Source organism: Lathamus discolor, chromosome 14 (assembly GCF_037157495.1).
Source record: "Lathamus discolor isolate bLatDis1 chromosome 14, bLatDis1.hap1, whole genome shotgun sequence".
NCBI lineage: Eukaryota > Metazoa > Chordata > Aves > Psittaciformes > Psittacidae > Lathamus > Lathamus discolor.
This window is the reverse complement of record NC_088897.1, coordinates 3377368-3395313: the sequence shown is the minus strand read 5'-3', so window position 1 is coordinate 3395313 and position 17946 is coordinate 3377368. Positions and strand designations below refer to the sequence as shown.

General features: G+C 48.9%; 1 protein-coding gene across 1 annotated transcript; it reads left to right on the top strand.

The window, feature by feature from the left end:
* Window positions 1–7242: 7242 nt before the first annotated feature.
* On the top strand, window positions 7243–8057 carry LOC136021936 (C-C motif chemokine 3-like). Its single transcript, XM_065694646.1, has 3 exons — window positions 7243–7396; window positions 7621–7729; window positions 7854–8057. The coding sequence occupies exons 1-3, from the start codon at window positions 7324–7326 to the stop codon at window positions 7942–7944; spliced, it is 273 nt and encodes a 90-aa protein (XP_065550718.1). The 5' UTR covers window positions 7243–7323; the 3' UTR covers window positions 7945–8057.
* The last annotated feature ends 9889 nt before the right edge of the window (window positions 8058–17946 follow it).

The following is a 17946-nucleotide window of genomic DNA, read 5'->3' as shown; positions in this document are numbered from 1 at the left end:
CCATGCTACGGGCGTTTGTATAGAGGCATCTGAGCCAAGCTCCAAATGAAACCGGCTCGTTGGCTGCAGCGGCTGGAGTATCTCTACGTTGCTCCAAGCATTTAGGATAGGTGCTGGCAACTGACTGGGTGTGTTGGGATGGAATGATGCCCCCCTCCCCCAACACATCTAGTTTAAAGCCTCCTTGCCCAGTCTGGCAAGCCTTCTACCAAAACAGCTGCTTCCCTGCTTTATCGGAGCAGCTTCACCAGCCCCCAGTAGACCTGGCCTACAAACTTGGGTCCAGGGTTCGAGACACCCAAACCCCTGCTATGGAACCACTCGTCCAATCATTTATTGACCTGGCCAACCCTCCTGGCTTTTTTAGGGTCCTCCCCTGTCTCCTGGAGGATTGACCAAAAGACAATCTGAGCTCCAGAGCCCCTAACCACCTCTCCCAGGGCTCTGCAGTCCTTCTTTATGTTACAGCGGCAAGCGCTGTAGGGCCTGCGGGCTGAGAGGAGGCAAAAGGGGTTGGTGCTTTCCCACCCCTGGCACAAGGGATGGGGGGGTCCCCCTGGGACTCTCTTCTTGCTCCCTTCTGCTACTGTTGGAAAGAGCAGAATTTTGTATGATAAAACAATTGTATAAAATAGTAAAAATTATTATGTTTGAGAAATTTATAAATTAATAGTGAGGTTTTGTATATTAGAAAATGCTGTGACTTCGTGGTTTTGTATCACGGCGGTTCTAATGTTGCAATACATCACAGCTGTCTTGTACCCAATGCTACAAAAACATAGCATAACTAAATATGGTAAAAGGAGTATAAAAGGATTTAGAAAAGTATGTACTGGAGACTATACCCAAGTGGAACCTGTGTATAAGATAGCTGGAAGAGCATACCAGAAAGAAGATAAGAGGGTGCTAACGTTTGGAATATACTCAAGTGGGGGAAAGGTGAAAAGGACAACCTGAGGAAGACTTCTTACTTCATCTGAGGAAGACTCTTACTTCATCGGAACGACCACCAGACGACCACCAGAGGGGGCCGCGCAAGCGCAGAAGAGGCTGATGTCGTAATAGATGGATATGGCAATCCCTTATGCATATGTATTAGTTAAATGTTGTAACCTATGATGAATATGTATTAACTGTGAAACTTTTAGGATATAAATTGTGGACGCGATGTGACGAGGTTGAAGCCAGATTTGGGCGAGTGCCCCTGGTTTCCCAGTGCTGCAATAAAGCACCTCATATAACCATTCCGGTGGTTATGTGTTTAATCTTACGCTAACATTTTGGCGACCCAGATGGGACCTCGCGGGCATTGCTGAGGCGGATAGCGTTTCGACCCCGTTCCAGCCGGCACCGAGAGATTCTCGGGGAGCTATCGACCGCGACCGACCTCTGCTGCTCACGACGGACCTCTGACACGGTAAGAAAGGTGCTTTATTTAAGTTACAGAACCAGTTTCTAGTAAAAGTATGGTGTATTGACCTTTGGTAAGGTCTGGTAAAAGCCTGCCTGTTATACGCAGCGAAAAGCTGCGTTTGGCTGGGCTAGTAGTAAAGCCTGCCTGTTAGACGCGGTGAAAGCTGCGCTTGGTTGGGGCTAGAGAGCTCTCGGGGTAAAAGCCTAGGCGCCGTCCGTTAGACAGTAGCGAAAGCTCTGCAGGTTCGGCAAACGTGGTTATGGTATTGGTATTTGTGCTGCGGGATCAGCATCTGTCTGTATAAGTTTTGTAATATAGTGGTGTGTGTGTGTGAGAGAGGAGCCTGTTTAGAAATCTTCTTGTAATTATAAAATGTCGCCAATTCCTAAATCATCTCCTTTAGGTTGTATTTTAAGCCATTGGAAGGAGGGTGCATTTGGGCAGAGTATGCGGAAAAGCAAACTAATTGATTATTGCAATGTATGGTGGACGCAGTATGAATTAGAAGATCAGGAAAAATGGCCTGAAAATGGAACCTTACAATATAATACTATTTTGCAGTTGATGTTATATTGTAAAAGGGAAGGAAAATGGGATGAGGTACCGTATGTGGATCTTTTCTTTATCTCAAGAAACAATGATAAATGGCAGAAATCTTGCGGAATAATGGTTGTCAAAACAAGCAATGCTGAAAAATGCAGGGAGTGTGCTGGAGAAAAGGAATGTGTGAAATGCCTTGCCATGAGAAATAGTCGGCGACATCAAAGGGACGAGGAAGATCCTGGTTCGTTAGTAGCTCCGCTAGTGATAAATGAGGAAAGGGGGGAGGGGGAGGAAAGTGATAGCGATCTCGAGAGTGAAGAAGAGTGTGAAAATGGAGGAGGTCGAGAGAGAAATTCCCCCGTCACCCCAGTCTCACACAGAACTCGCCGGAGGGGAGGGCGAGAAGGAAACACACAGCTTCAAGCAGCTAGTGCGGTCCTTGCCCCTTTAAGACAGGGGGTTGGAGTTGAAGGACCAGTGTATGTTAAAATACCTTTCTCCCCTGGGGATTTGGTTATATGGAAACAATCGGCAGGAACATATAGAGAAAATCCTGATAAAGTAGCTCGAGTGATAAAGATCATTATGAAAACCCAAAACCCAGACTGGGATGATATACAAGCCTCTATTAGGACAGGACTTATTGAGTAAGCTGGATGCTACGATTGTTTTTTGAAAATGGTGAATTGATAATGCAAATCCCTGAATCCAAAACAGGACAGATTTTAGTCCTTAAGGACAAACCTATTCCACAAATCCCAAAAGAAGTGGAACAGGCTGTAATACCAACAGTTTGGGAAACAGAAATCCCAGGAAAATCAAAAGCAGCTCAACCAATAATAGTGGAGTTAAAAGACGGGGCTAGACCAGTAAGGGTTAAACAATATCCATTGAAGCTAGAAGCAAGATATGGGATCATAGAAACAATTGAGAAATTCTTAAAATATAACATTTTAGAAGAATGCGAATCAGAATATAACACACCAATCTTCCCAATAAAGAAACCAAACGGTGAGTATAGATTGGTGCAAGATTTGAGGGCAATAAATGAAATAACAAAAGATATCCACCTGGTGGTGGCAAACCCATATACATTGCTATCATCTGTGAAGGAAAAATATAAATGGTTTACGGTGATTGATTTAAAAGATGCCTTCTTCTGCATTCCCCTTGACAAAAGTAACAGGAAACTGTTTGCGTTTGAATGGGAAAATCCACAGAATGGACGGAAAACACAACTGACATGGACCAGACTTCCACAAGGATTCAAAAACAGTCCGACCCTATTTGGAAACCAACTAGCCAAAGAATTGGAAACGGACTACCCAAGGAAAGATACAGGTACCGAGATCACAATACCTTTTGCTACAATATGTAGATGACATTTTTATTGCAACAGAACAAAAATCTCTGTGCATAAAAGTGACAATTGAAATTCTGAATCAGCTAGGCTTGAATGGTTATAAAGTCTCAAAAGAAAAGGCACAAATTGCATGCATGACTGTGTTGTATCTGGGATGTGAAATTTCACAAGGACAACGAAAGCTGGGAATAAATCGCATAGAGGCAATCTGTGCTATCCCGGAACCACGAAACTTGCATGAGCTAAGAATATTTTTGGGTATGACAGTGTGGTGCAGACTATGGATAATGGACTATGGACTGATTGCCAAACCCCTGTATGAGGCCCAAAAATCACATGCCTTTGTTTGGGAAAAACAACAGAAAGAAGCCTTTCAGAAATTGAAGGAATCACTGACAAAATCTCCAGCATTGGGACTCCCAGATTTGACAAAAGATTTCCAATTGTTTGTCCACGAGCGACAAAAATTGGCACTGGGGGTAGTAACTCAAAAACTTGGGAGCTGGAAAAGACCAGTGGGATATTTCTCAAAACAACTGGATCCAGTGAGTGCAGGATGACCCTCATGCTTGCGAGCAGTAGCAGCAACTGTTATTTTAATCCAAGAAGCTAGGAAATTAACCCTGGGAAAACACATTGATGTGTTTGTGCCACATATGGTAACCACTGTTCTGGAACAAAAAGGGGGGCATTGGTTGTCCCCTAGCCGGATGATGAAATATCAGGCAATCCTAATGGAACAGGATGATATAAGCTTGAAAACTACTAACCTGTTAAACCCAGCAGCTTTTCTAGGAACAGTCCTAGAAGAAGGAACCCTCGAACATGACTGTGTAGAAATCATTGAACATACATATGCAACCAGAGCAGACTTGAAGGATGCACCTCTAGAACAACCGGACTGGGAACTCTTTACAGATGGCATCAGCTTTGTGGAGAACGGGACACGATACGCAGGATATGCTGTGACAACTCAGCAAAAGGTAATCGAAGGAACGTCAGCCCAAAAAGCAGAATTGATAGCTCTTACAAGAGCATTGGAGCTGAGCAACGACAAAAAGGTAAATATATGGACAGACTCAAAATATGCATTTGGTGTAGTACATATTCAGGGAGCATTATGGAAAGAATGAGGACTTTTGTCTTCACAAGGGACTAACATAAAATATCAGAAAGAAATTTTAGAATTAATAATTGCTGTGCAAAGACCTAAACAAGTAGCCATCATGCATTGCAAGGCACATCAAGGAGGAACTTCAAAGGTATCTGAAGGAAATACACTAGCAGATCAGACAGCCCGCCAAGTAGCCCGGGAGGTGTGGAATATGATGGCTTTAATACCTCTGAAGGTAAGCCCACTCCACACCTATCTTTCACAAAGCCCAGACTATTCAACAGAAGACGAAAAATTAGCAGGACTCTTAAAGGCCCAAAAGAATTCTGAAGGGTGGTATGTAACAACAACAGGACAAGTAATAGTGCCACCTGCAATAATGCGAAAGATTCTACAAACTGAACATCAAAAATGTCATTGGGGTGCAGAAGCATTGGTAACTTATCTAAAACGAGGAATAATTTCCACACAGATGTTAACTATGGCAAAATCAGTGGGATCAAAATGTGAAATCTGTTTGAAAAACAATCCAGTAGTAAAAAGACAAATTGAGATGGGAAGAATTAGGATAGGAATGGAACCAGGAGATTATTGGCAGGTTGATTTTGCAGAACTACCAAAGGTACAAGGGTACAAATATCTATTAGTAGGGGTTGACACTTTTTCTGGATGGCCAGAGGCCTTTCCCTGTCGCACCAATCAGGCAAAAGAAGTAGTGAAATGGTTGCTTAGAGAAATCATCCCGCGATTTGGAGTCCCTTTAGGTATATCATCAGATAGGGGTTCACATTCTATTGCAACCGTAGTACAAGAAGTTAGTAAACTATTAGGAATATTATGGAACTTACACACTCCTTGGAGGCCCCAATCTAGTGGACAGGTAGAAAAGATGTTTTGACACAACTTAAAGCAGGATGCCATTCTGATTTGCAGGTTCACAGATACCATTCTGACAGGACCAATGCCAACAAAGAAAGGATTCAGAGATTTGAATTTACAATTGCAGGCAACAACCAAAATGACCTTGCAGAACAGAATGGCATTAGACATGTTGTTACTTAAGGAACATGGTGTTTGTGGATATTTAAAAGATAGAGTAGATCACTGCTGTATTCACATTCCTAATGTGACTGCAGATATAGAACATGACATCTCCCAACTAAACAGCATTGAACAAGAAATAGAAAAAGAAAAGGAATATATTGAACAAAATTGGGTTGGAGCACTGTTTGATGGTTTGGGCCTTCACCTCACGGGATGGGTTCGTTCCCTCGTGCAGACCATAATCATGGTACTAATTGTATTTCTGATGATCTACCTAATGTATCTGTGTATCCGAAAGGAAATAGCCAGGAACAACGCATGGACTCATCAAATTATAGGAGCAGTGACCAGAGACCACTCAAAATATCTGACACCTCCTCCTACTTATTAGGAAACAGCTATCTAAAGGAATGAAAATACTTACTTAAATAAGTGAAGTATTTTCAAAGGGGGGAAATGTTGGAAAGAGCAGAATTTTGTATGATAAAACAATTGTATAAAATAGTAAAAATTATTATGTTTGAGAAATTTATAAATTAATAGTGAGGTTTTGTATATTAGAAAATGCTGTGACTTCGTGGTTTTGTATCACGGCGGTTCTAATGTTGCAATATATCACAGCTGTCTTGTACCCAATGCTACAAAAACATAGCATAACTAAATATGGTAAAAGGAGTATAAAAGGATTTAGAAAAGTATGTACTGGAGACTATACCCAAGTGGAACATGTGTATAAGATAGCTGGAAGAGCATACCAGAAAGAAGATAAGAGGGTGCTAACGTTTGGAATATACTCAAGTGGGGGAAAGGTGAAAAGGACAACCTGAGGAAGACTTCTTACTTCATCTGAGGAAGACTCTTACTTCATCGGAACGACCACCAGACGACCACCAGAGGGGGCCGCGCAAGCGCAGAAGAGGCTGATGTCGTAATAGATGGATATGGCAATCCCTTATGCATATGTATTAGTTAAATGTTGTAACCTATGATGAATATGTATTAACTGTGAAACTTTTAGGATATAAATTGTGGACGCGATGTGACGAGGTTGAAGCCAGATTTGGGCGAGTGCCCCTGGTTTCCCAGCGCTGCAATAAAGCACCTCATATAACCATTCCGGTGGTTATGTGTTTAATCTTACGCTAACACTACAAGGGGTCCCCTCTCACATCCCTGCCAGTGCTGCTTTGCTCCAGTGTACGAACCAACTGCCTCCCTGCCCATGGAGGGCTTATTACTGATCTCCCCAGCCTGGGTGTCGGGTCTGAAGCTAACTCTGTATCCCTGCTGTGAGCAGGGGAGCAGGGTGAGAAGGGCTGTTTGTGCCAAAACTGGGGCTAAGGTGGGAGCTTTCTCCTGGCAGTGGTTTTCTGCCAGCAATAGCAGCAGAGCCTGGCGGTGTCCATCCACAGAGCAGCTCCTCAGCCCCCCAGCACAGCGATGCTGCAAAGCAAATCCCTGCCTGGAGCTCGCTGCCTGCTTGGGATTGCCACTGGGGCTCTGGCCATGGAGCTTTGTGCCCCAGCCTGGCTCATGGCTGCTGGGGGATCCTTGCGGCAGTGGCAGCGTTGGTGCTGGGGGGTTTGGGGCACCCAAAGAGAATCTGAAAGTTGCTGCCCCATGGCCAGCGCTTCCCTCTCTGCAGCTTCCTTCTGCAGCTCAGCAAATCCGCGTGCTCTGACAGGATTTCCCTGCTAGCATGGACTCTTTTTCTCTCCTTGAAAGCCTGTGCCCGCCCCGCGGCCGGGGATAAAAGCAGGGCATGGCCACAGGGCCGAGCATTGTGCAGAGCCCTGCAGAGCCCAGCTCCAGCCCTGCACGCAGATCCCTCAGCTCCACAGCACCATGAAGGTCTCCGCAGCTGCTCTGGTCGCTCTCCTCCTCGTGGCCGCCCGCGCCCCACCTGAGGCCCATCTCGGTGAGTCCGGCAGCACTGCATCCTCCCTGGGGCTCACTGTGCCATTGCTCCATAGGAGCTGCCGGGGCAGACTGAGAGCTCCATCCCCATCAGCAGGGGGAGGGCTGGGACCAGGAGGCCAATGCTGGCACCGAGGGAACAGGACACAAGAGGGGAGACAGCAAATCCCCCGGGAACCCCTGTGCCTGGGGTCTCACCAGGGCTCTCCGTCTCTGCCATCACAGATGCTGTCCCCACCACGTGCTGCTTCACCTACCACCAGCGCCCCATCCCGCGGCGCCTCATCACCTCTGCCTATATCACCAGCAGCAGCTGCAGCCAGCCGGGAGTGATGTGAGTACCACTGGGGGCTAAGGGGGCGATGGCTGGGGCAGAGGGATGGGGACATGCCTGGGGACCTATTGCAGGCAGCCCGCTGCCCCGGCCGAGCACTCTAACGTGGGACTTGTCCTGGCAGCATGGTCACCAAGAAGAAGGAGCTGTGCACAGACCCCCGGGCGGCCTGGGTGCAGGCACATGTGCAGCACTTCCAGAGCCTGAAGAACTGATCCTTCCCCACTGCCACCCCTGATGCCCCTGGTGCTTCCCCAGACCCGGGTACGCAGGAGGGCACTTGGATGGCAGCCTTCTTCAATGGGAAAGCTTATTCTATTTAACTTATTTAAACAAACTATTTTCTGCTAAAAAAGGGGGAAAAAAAACCAAAATAAATTATATAAAAACCCGATTAACTTGGACAGTATTACCTCAAAGGTTTAAAAACAGTCCAAGGAGTTTTCAAAGTCAGTTAGCACTGGCACTAGGATCATGGAAACCACCCACTCAGACGGGGACTCAGTTACAATATGTGGATGACCTGTTAATTGCCACAGAAACAAAGGAAGAATGTGTCCAGTGAATGGTGGGATTATTGAATTTTCTGGGACTGAACGGTTATTGGGTATCCAGACAAAAGGCACAAGTAACCCAAACCCCAGTGTCCTACCCAGGGTATGAAATAACAGGAGAACACAGAGTACCTGGAACTGCTAGAAAAGAAGCCATTTGTCAAACTCCACGACCGTCGAACATCAAGGAGCTCTGGACGTTCCGGGGAAGGACTGGGTGATGCAGACTTTGGATGCATGGTTATGGTGCTCTGGTAAGACCACTATATGAGCTGTTAAAAGAAACCCCTCTCTCTTTGCAATGGACTGATGCAGCAGAGGGCTTTAGAAATTTAAAAGGCAGAGCTAATGAGAACTGTTGGTTGGTATTCTAGGATCACCTACTGCCAGCGCAGGAGCGTTGCATCCCAACTAGAAGGAAGTGCAGCAAGAGGGCCAGGAGACCTCCTTGGATGGACAAGGAGCTGCTGAGGAAAATTCAAAGGGAAAAAGAGGCTTATAAAAGGTGGAAGCAAGGTCAGGCGGCCTGGGAAGAAATCAGGGATGTTGTCCGGGAAGCTAGGGACCAGGTTAGGAAAGCTAAGGCCCAGTTAGAATTAAACTTGGCTAGGGATGTTAAGGATAACAGGAAGGGATTCTATAGGTATGTAGCGAATAAAAGACAGACCAGGGACAACGCAGGCCTTCTCCGGAAGCTGTCGGGAGAGCAGGCTACCGTGGGTTTGGAGAAGGCTGAGGTTCAGAATGACTTCTTTGCCTCGGTCCTCACTGGCAAAGGCTCTGCCCACACCACCCAAGTCTGGGAAGGCAGACGCAGGGACTGTGAGAATGATGATCCTAGGCCCACTGTAGGAGAGGATCTGGTTCGAGACCATCTTAAGAACCTGAATGTACACAAGTCCATGGGACCTGATGAAATCCATCCGCGGGTCCTGAAGGAGCTGGCGAATGAAGTTGCTAAGCCACTGGCCATCATATTTGAAAAATGGTGGCAGTCAGGTGAAGTTCCCGACGACTGGAAAAAGGGAAATATAACCCTCACTTTCAAGAAGGGGAAAATGGATGACCCGGCAAAATACAGAGCAGTCAGTCTCACCTCTGTGCCTGGCAAAATCTTGGAGCACATTCTCCTGGGAGGCATGCTAAGGCACATGAAAAACAACAAGGTGCCTGGTGACAGCCAGCATGGCTTCGCTAAGGGGAAATCCTGCCTGACCAATTTGGTGGCCTTCTATGATGGGGCTGCCGAACTGATGGACAGGGGTAGAGCAGTTGACGTCATCTACCTGGACTTGTGCAAAGCGTTTGACACTGTCCCACACGACATCCTTGTCTCTAGATTGGAGAGACATCAATTTGACAGGTGGACCACTCTGTGGATAAAGAATTGGTTGGATGGCCACACGCAAAGAGTTGTGGTCAATGGCTCAATGTCCGGCCAGAGACCAGAGACCGGTGTCCCTCAGGGATCGGTGTTGGGACCGGTTTTGTTCAACATCTTTGTCACTGACATGGACAGCGGGATTGACTGCGCCCTCAGCAAGTTTTCCGATGGCACCAAGCTGTGTGGTTCGCTTGATAACACTGGAGGGAAGGAATGGCATCCAGAGGGACCTCGACACGCTTGTGAGGTGGGCTGATGCCAACCTTACGAAGTTTAACCACGCCAAGTGCAAGGTCCTGCACCTGGGTCGGAGCAATCCCAGGCACAGCTGCAGGTTGGGCAGGGAAGAGATTCAGAGCAGCCCTGCGGAGAAGGACCTGGGGGTGTTGGTCGATGAGAAAATGAACATGAGGCGGCTTCAGTGTGCGCTCGCAGTCCAGAAAGCAACCGTATCCTGGGCTGCATCAAAAGGAGCGTGACCAGCAGTGCGAAGGAGGTGATCCTGCCCCTCTGCTCTGCTCTTGTGAGACCTCACCTGGAGCATTGTGTGCAGTTCTGCTGTCCTCAACATAAGAAGGACATGGAACTGCTGGAACAAGTCCAGAGGAGGTCACGAGGATGACCAGGGGAGTGGAGCACCTCCCGCATGAAGACAGGCTGAGGAAGTTGGGGCCGTTCAGCCTGGAGAAGAGACGGCTGCGTGGAGACCTCACAGCAGCCTTCCAGTATCTGAAGGGGGGCTATAGGGATGCTGGAGAGGGACTCTTCAGTAGGGACTGTAGGGACAGGACAAGGGGTAACGGGTTAAAACTGAAACAGGGGAAGTTTAGATTGGATATAAGGAGGAAATTCCTTACTGTGAGAGTGTAAGGCATGGGAATGGGTTGCCCAGGGACGTTGCGAATGCTCCGTCGCTGGCAGTGTTCAAGGCCAGGTTGGACAAAGCCTTGGGTGACATGGTTTAGCATGAGGTGTCCCTGCCCATGACAGGGGGGTTGGAACTGGATGATCTTAAGGTCCTTTGCAACCTTAACTATTATATGATTCTATGATTCTATTCTAAGACTAGCCATCCCCAAAGGTTGCAGTGGTGGGGGGACTGTTCTGCCTCTTCCCGTGCACTTCCCTTCTCACCGCTCTATCCCAAATAGCCCCAAAATTCCCCATTTCAGCTGTCAGCAAGAAAAGCAGGAAGGAAGCCAAGGCTCCAGACAGCTTAATGTCAGACCTTTGGGGAGATGTGGGGAAAGGATGCTGCAGGGAACCATCAGAGGGGATGCCAGGCTGCTTCCCAAATAGGAGCTGGCGCTGGGCACCCGCTTGAGAACCTGGTGGCACCCGATGGGTGGCACCGGAGCTGAACCCAGGCTGGGGAGGGGGAGGCACCGTGGGGGATGCTGTGGGGCTGAGGCTGCTCTGTTCCAGAGAGAGCAGTGACCCCAGGATGCGTGGAGAGCAATGGGGTCCCCGTGGGTCTTGTCTCTCGCGTCGGGGCTCCAGCAGGGACTTCAGAGACACACAAAGGGGTTGACAATGCAAACACTCTACTCAGGCATCGAAGCACCAGACTGTTCATTAACAAGCAAATTGATACGGTTTAAATTATTTTCAGTTTAAAGCAGGGATTTTATATAATTTATTTTGGGTTTTTTTCCCCCCTTTTTTTAGCAGAAAATAGTTTGTTTAAATAAGTTAAATAGAATAAGCTTTCCCATTGAAGAAGGCTGCCATCCAAGTGCTCTCCTGCGTACCCGGGTCTGGGGAAGCACCAGGGGCATCAGGGGTGGCAGTGGGGAAGGATCAGTTCTTCAGGCTCTGGAAGTGCTGCACCTGTGCGTGCACCCAGGCCGCCCGGGGGTCTGTGCACAGCTCCTTCTTGGTGACCATGCTGCCAGGACAAGTCCCACGTTAGAGTGCTCGGCCGGGGCAGCGGGCTGCCTGCAATAGGTCCCCAGTCATGTCCCCATCCCTCTGCCCCAGCCATCGCCCCCTTAGCCCCCAGTGGTACTCACATCCCTCCACCTCTGCCTCCCCAGCACTCATCCCACGCTCAAACACAGGAGCTGCCCGAGCTCCCTTGCTTTCCTTCTTGCTTTGCTTAACATCTTTCCCCAGTATCCCAATCTGAACATCTCTCCAGCTTAGCTTTCAGTTTTTCCCTCTCCTTTTCCAAAGCCAAAATTAAGGGATCTGACGGAGGTATATTCATCTCGCATTCCGTCTGTCACTTGGGGTGGTTTCTTAGAGTGAAAAACATATCTGCGTACAGCCTTTATTCAAAATGTCCCAGTAAAGCTAGATTGTGGACCACACGAATGTACCCTTCTCAATCTAACTACCATGACTATTGGAAAATGGAAAAATAAGAAAATTAAGGAATTTGGAATTAAAATATGGGCTACAGGAAAGGGTCCAGGAGCTAAAGTCCAAATTCAAATTACGGAAAGTGTTAAGGAATCAATACAACATCATTTATTATTCAACTCATTTTATCATGAAACGGAAACAGGAGTCCAATACGAAATTCCCACTGTTGCTAACAATCTCTTTGTAAAATATAGCTAAAGCATTGAATGTAAGCAACTGCTATGTTTGTGGGGGAACTAACCAGGGAGAGAGATGGCCCTGGGAAGCGATGGAGAGTAACATAAGCGATCCTGTGATCTGGAGAAATCAAGAAGGAAATAACAGAAGGCAGCAATGGATCTTACAAACAAATGTAATTGGAAAAGGTGTTGGCAAAATTCAGAAAGTGACGGCAAACCAGTAGGAAATTTGCTTTGTGAAGGAGGTTATCTATGGAAGAGAACAAAGAAAGGCTGGGAAAAATGGGGAGATCCTATAGAAATGAATCACCAATTCCGTAACTGGACTAATGGAACTAATATACCAAACGGTTGGCCCACTCCAGACGGACATTATTGGATCTGTGGTAAAGCAGCCTTTGCATTTTTGCCTAAAAATTGGACAGGATCACGTGTATTAGGAACAATGAGACCAAGTTTCTTTTTTACCAGCTATGAGCCAAGGAGAACGTTTGGGAGTCCAGTTATACACAGAAACAGATGAACTAAGAAGGAAATGATCTAAAAGGGAACTACAAATTGGTAACTGGAAGGACAATGAGTGGCCACCCAAACAAATAATCTCTTAGTATGATCACAGAATCACAGAATCACAGAATCCCAAGGGTTGGAAGGGACCTCAAAAGACCATCTAGTCCAACCCCCCTGCAAGAGCAGGGTAACCTACAGTACATCACACAGGAACTTGTCCAGGCGGGCCTTGAATATCTCCAGTGTAGGAGACTCCACAACCCCCCTGGGCAACCTGTTCCAGTGCTCTGTCACTCTTACAGTAAAGAAGTTCTTCCTGATGTTAACGTGGAACTTCCTATGTTCCAGTTTACACCCATTGCCCCTTGTCCTATCACTGGATATCACTGAAAAAAGCCTAGCTCCATCATCCTGACACCTACCCTTCACATATTTGTAAACATTGATGAGGTCACCCCTCAGTCTCCTCTTTTGCAAGCTAAAGAGACCCAGCTCCCTCAGCCTCTCCTCATAAGGGAGATGTTCCACTCCCTTAATCATCTTTGTGGCTCTGCGCTGGACTCCTTCAAGCAATTCCCTGTCCTTCTTGAACAGAGGGGCCCAGAACTGGACACAATATTCCAGATGCGGCCTCACCAAGGCTGAGTAGAGGGGGAGGAGAACCTCTCTTGACCTACTAACCACTCCCTTTCTAATGCACCCTAAGATGCCATTTGCCTTCTTGGCCACAAGAGCACATTGCTGGCTCATGGTCATCCTCCTATCCACCAGGACCCCCAGGTCCCTTTCCCCTTCACTACTTTCCAGCAGGTCAACCCCCAACCTGTACTGGTACATGGGGTTGTTCTTCCCCAGATGCAAGACTCTACACTTGCCCTTGTTAAATTTCATCAAGTTTCTCCCCGCCCAACTCTCCAGCCTGTCCAGGTCTCGCTGAATGGCAGCACAGTCCTCTGGTGTGTCAGCCACTCCTCCCAGTTTTGTGTCATCAGCAAACTTGCTGAGGGTGCACTCAGTTCCCTCATCCAGGTCATTGATGAAAATATTAAACAGCACCGGTCCCAGCACCGACCCCTGAGGAACTCCACTAGTCACAGACCTCCAGCTAGATTCTGCGCCATTGACCACAACTCTCTGCCTTCTTCCTTTCAACCAGTTCTCGATCCACCTCACTACTTGATCGTCAAGCCCACACTTCCTTAGCTTATCTATGAGGATGCTGTGGGAGACAGTATCAAATGCCTTACTGAAATCAAGAAAAACTACATCTACCGCTCTACCATCATCCCTCCACCTAGTCACTTCCTCATAGAAGGCTATAGGTTGGTCATACATGACTTCCCCCTCATAAAACCATGTTGGCTGTTCTTAATGACCCCCTCATCCTTGATATGCCTAGTGATGGAGTCAAGAATAAGTTGTTCCATCATCTTTCCAGGGATGGAGGTAAGGCTGACCGGTCTATAATTACCCGGGTCCTCCTTCTTGCCCTTCTTATAGATTGGTGTGACCTTTGCCATCCGCCAATCCTCAGGCACCTCGCCCATTTCCCACGACTTACCAAAGATGATGGAAAGTGGCCTAGCAATGACCTCCGCCAGCTCCCTCAGCACCCGTGGGTGCATTTCATCCGGACCCATCGATTTACAGATGTCCAGTTTGCATAGCTGATCCCTAACCCAATCCTCATCTACCAAAGCAAACTCCTCCTTTGTCCTGACTCCTTCTGGGGCTATAGAAATCCGGGGCCCTCGGGGAGAGTCTGCAGGTGTAAAGACAGAGGCAAAGAAGGCTTGGGCGGAAGATGGGTCCTGGGGATACCGGACCCCTATATAGATGCTGAATAGGATCATAAGATTACAAGCTGTAGTAGAAATAGTAGGAAATAAAACGAAAGATGCATTAGGATTAATTGAGAAACAAAATACCAAAATGAGAACTACAATATATCAGAATAGCCTAGCCTTAGATTACTGGTTAGCTCAAGAAGGAGGGGTTTGTGGAAAACTTAATCTTAGTAATTGTTGTTTCGAAATTGACGATGAAGGAAAGACCATAAATGAACTTCTAAGAGAGATGAAAAAGATAGCTCATGTTCCAGCACAAACATGGAATGAAATCAATTTTGGAGGACTAGAATCTTGGAGACAATTTTTAACAGGGATTCGATTACCAAAGTTGGTATAGTGGTGTTGGGAATATGTGGGGTATTGTTAATTATTCCATGTATAATCCCGTGTTGCACCAAACTGATACCTATGGCTATACAAAACATCAATTAACCGCCATACCTTTAGAACCGGAATTAGCAAATAAGGGAGGAACTCGCTCATTAGTGATACTAAAGACCAAAACAACTCCCATACTATCCGCGGCTCGAAAAGCAGTTATTAGATTAGAAGCCAAAACACGAATCAGTGAGTTACAAGAAAACAAGGGGGGAATTGTGAGGTATACAGGAATGATTCGTGTCAGCAACTTAGGAGTTCTTGTCGCCATTGCACTTTATGTGGAATCGGAACCCCTTGTGACCATTGTACCTTGTGCGGGATGTATAGGAATGATCATGATTATGGTAAATGTTCCTGTCAATACACTGATGAGAGAGAAGAAGAAAAAAAGGAATAACCCCTTTTACTCTACCGCTTTGTTTTCTAAGGGTGCTTTGTTGAACTGCTTGAATGCTTTAAGGGGGCTATGTAACTAAGAGATACGTACATCCTGTTACAGGATAAGTAACCAGATAGGGAATGGAATTTACGGGGCTAAGATGGTGGTTAATTGCATGGGAAAGACATCTCCCCGGTGTGCGTCTCTGGTGTGGCGGAGACTCCCCGGCGCACCCAGCGCTGATTGCTTATTGCCTCTCGATATTAATCAGTTGTAATAAAATAATAGAATCAGATCACGGCTAAGACGAAATCTTTATAACAGTCTCTACCACCTGCAATTGGTGGTAGAACTCCTGCAGGCACTGCGAGAAGCCCCTGGCCCTGCCAGCTTCACACACGGTGAAGACGGTCTGCAGGAATTTCGTCTCGGCATCCTGCTGGGCAGCCTCCTTGACACCAGTGGATGAAGAATTGCACTGCGCGTCACTTTTGTTTTCTGCCCCCCTCCCCTTCCTCCGTGCTCCTCTCGGATCTCCGAGAGCCATTCCTCATGGATGCCGCTGTCCACCCCACTGTGGTGGGGAGAGTGTGCCCAGGTGGGGGCCAGACCCACTGCTCCTCAGTCCCTCAGCCCAGTGGAGCGGCGGTCCTCTCACACAGGCCTCCTTGCTGCCTCAGCACCCCAGGGCTCCCATTCTGCCTGCCGCCAGTGCCCACATGGCACCCTAGGTTTTCCTTGGTTCCCTTCCACGTGGAGGGATGGAGTTTTAGGGGGCTAAGAAAGGGCAGGTTGGCATGTCGGTGGGGCCTATCTGGTGCTCACCACGTGTAGGTGATGCTTCTGTAGAGAAGAGAAGACGGCCTGTGAGCTATGGGCAGGGCTGAGGTTCCCGTGCTGGAGCCAAAGGCTTGGCGTAGTGCCCTCTGTGCCAGCCCGTCGGGGTCCGGGAAGTGTGCAGAGGGCCCAGGAAGGTGTTGGACCCATGGCAGCAAGGGGGAGAAAGCCAGCCTGCCCCCAGCTGTGCTCTGCCCAAGAAAGATGGCCCCAGCCCAGCCCATTGCCACCCCTGTGGGGAGAGGGGCAGGGGATGTGGCTGCCTGCAAAGCCAGCTCAGCTCCCCTCCACCTTTGAGCCACATGTTCCGCGGACAGAAGTGACTTGCGACCTCCTCTTTCGGCTCTAACACGAGCTTTGGAGGAATGAAAAGCATCTCCTCTATTAAACCAAGGGGAAAGTGTACAAGGGGTGGTCTGGGGCGTCCCCAGCTCTCGGGGAGCGAGCGCTACTTCCTCTTGCTTTTCTTCTTGCTTTCGATCAGCCGCAGCCCTTGCTTCTTGATGTCTTCTCTGCTGAGGACAAGGCCGCTCTGGTTGTCCCCAAAATCAGAATCGTCTGCAGGAGAGAGCGCAGAGGAGCGGGCTGGGGAGGGACTGCGGGGCTGCCTCTGCTGTGCCTGTGTCCCCAGGAGGAGCCGGCACAGTTTGGAGGGCGGCTGGCATCTGCTGCCCAGTGATTTTGAAGACGACGAGGGTCTCCCCGCTTGCCCCACAGCATCCCTCCTTGCTCCTGCGGTGGTTCTGCGCTCCCCAGCCCACCGCCTGCCTTCGCTCTCCCACATCCACACATAAAAGCAGCCCCATGCTCAAAGCCCTGGAGACAGCCGAGGTCAGCCCCAGCGCCCGGAGCAACTCCTGGGTTGGGCTCTGCTGGGACACTGGGAGGTGGGCAAGGACGCCCAGAAATGCCTGGGGCAGTTGCTGTGGGATGTGTCCCCTTTCCTACCTTGGACCCTCATGCACACGTCCTCCAAGGAAACCTTCTGGTTCTGCGGCTCGTTCAGGAGGGTTTTCTCCAGCAGCTGCCTGACCTTCACAAAAGTCTGTGAAAGAGACGCTGTGTTCACAGCTGAAGGGGAGGCGGGTGTTCCAAGCAAAGGGGTGCCCAAGCTCCATGTGCCCCTGGTAGGGAACAGCCCACAGAGCCCAGGGCCACCGGGGCCTGAGCTGCTCCGTGGCTCCTCCCTCGAGCACCTCCATCCTCCAGCTGGGAGGATGGCTTGGGCTGGGCCACCCGGGAAAGCCTGTGTGGGTCCCCAGAGAGCGCAGCAGGGATGGAGCCCCCGGGCACCTCATCGTCCTCGCTGTGGCTGCAGGGGGGCAGGTGAGCCACCCGCTGCACCAGGTACTGCAGCTTCTGCTCACACTGCTGGAGCTTCTCGTGCGCTCCCACGGCCTTGACAGAATGCTCCTGGAGTCAGAGAGAGAACAGCCTCGGTGGGGAAAGCGAGCCCCTCGGGGTGATGGCTGCTGCACCGAGCGTCACCACACGGAGCCGTTGCAGCAGCGAGCAGAGCCTGGGCTGTGCTCAGCCCGGCCCTGTGCGGGTACCTGGCCAGGCACGGTGATGCCCCGCAGACGGCCCCAGAGGCTGTCGAGTCCGTTTGCAAAGTCCAGCAGCGTCTCCTGGCTCCTCAGCAGCTGCGCTCGCCTCTCTGCCAGCCGAGCCTCCTCCCACTGCAGCCTCGTCCTCAGCTCCTCCTCCAGCCCCCTGGAGCCAAGCACGGTCACATCCATCCAAGTGCACAGGGGTGCAGACGCCCCAGAGCTCTTG

Excerpts from the sequence above, each read along its gene's own strand:
- LOC136021936 (XM_065694646.1), top strand. The coding sequence starts at position 7,324 with ATGAAGGTCTCCGCAGCTGCTCTGGTCGCTCTCCTCCTCGTGGCCGCC. Across the intron at positions 7,397-7,620 it reads CCCACCTGAGGCCCATCTCG|ATGCTGTCCCCACCACGTGC; the intron begins GTGAGTCCGGCA and ends CTGCCATCACAG. Across the intron at positions 7,730-7,853 it reads TGCAGCCAGCCGGGAGTGAT|CATGGTCACCAAGAAGAAGG; the intron begins GTGAGTACCACT and ends TTGTCCTGGCAG.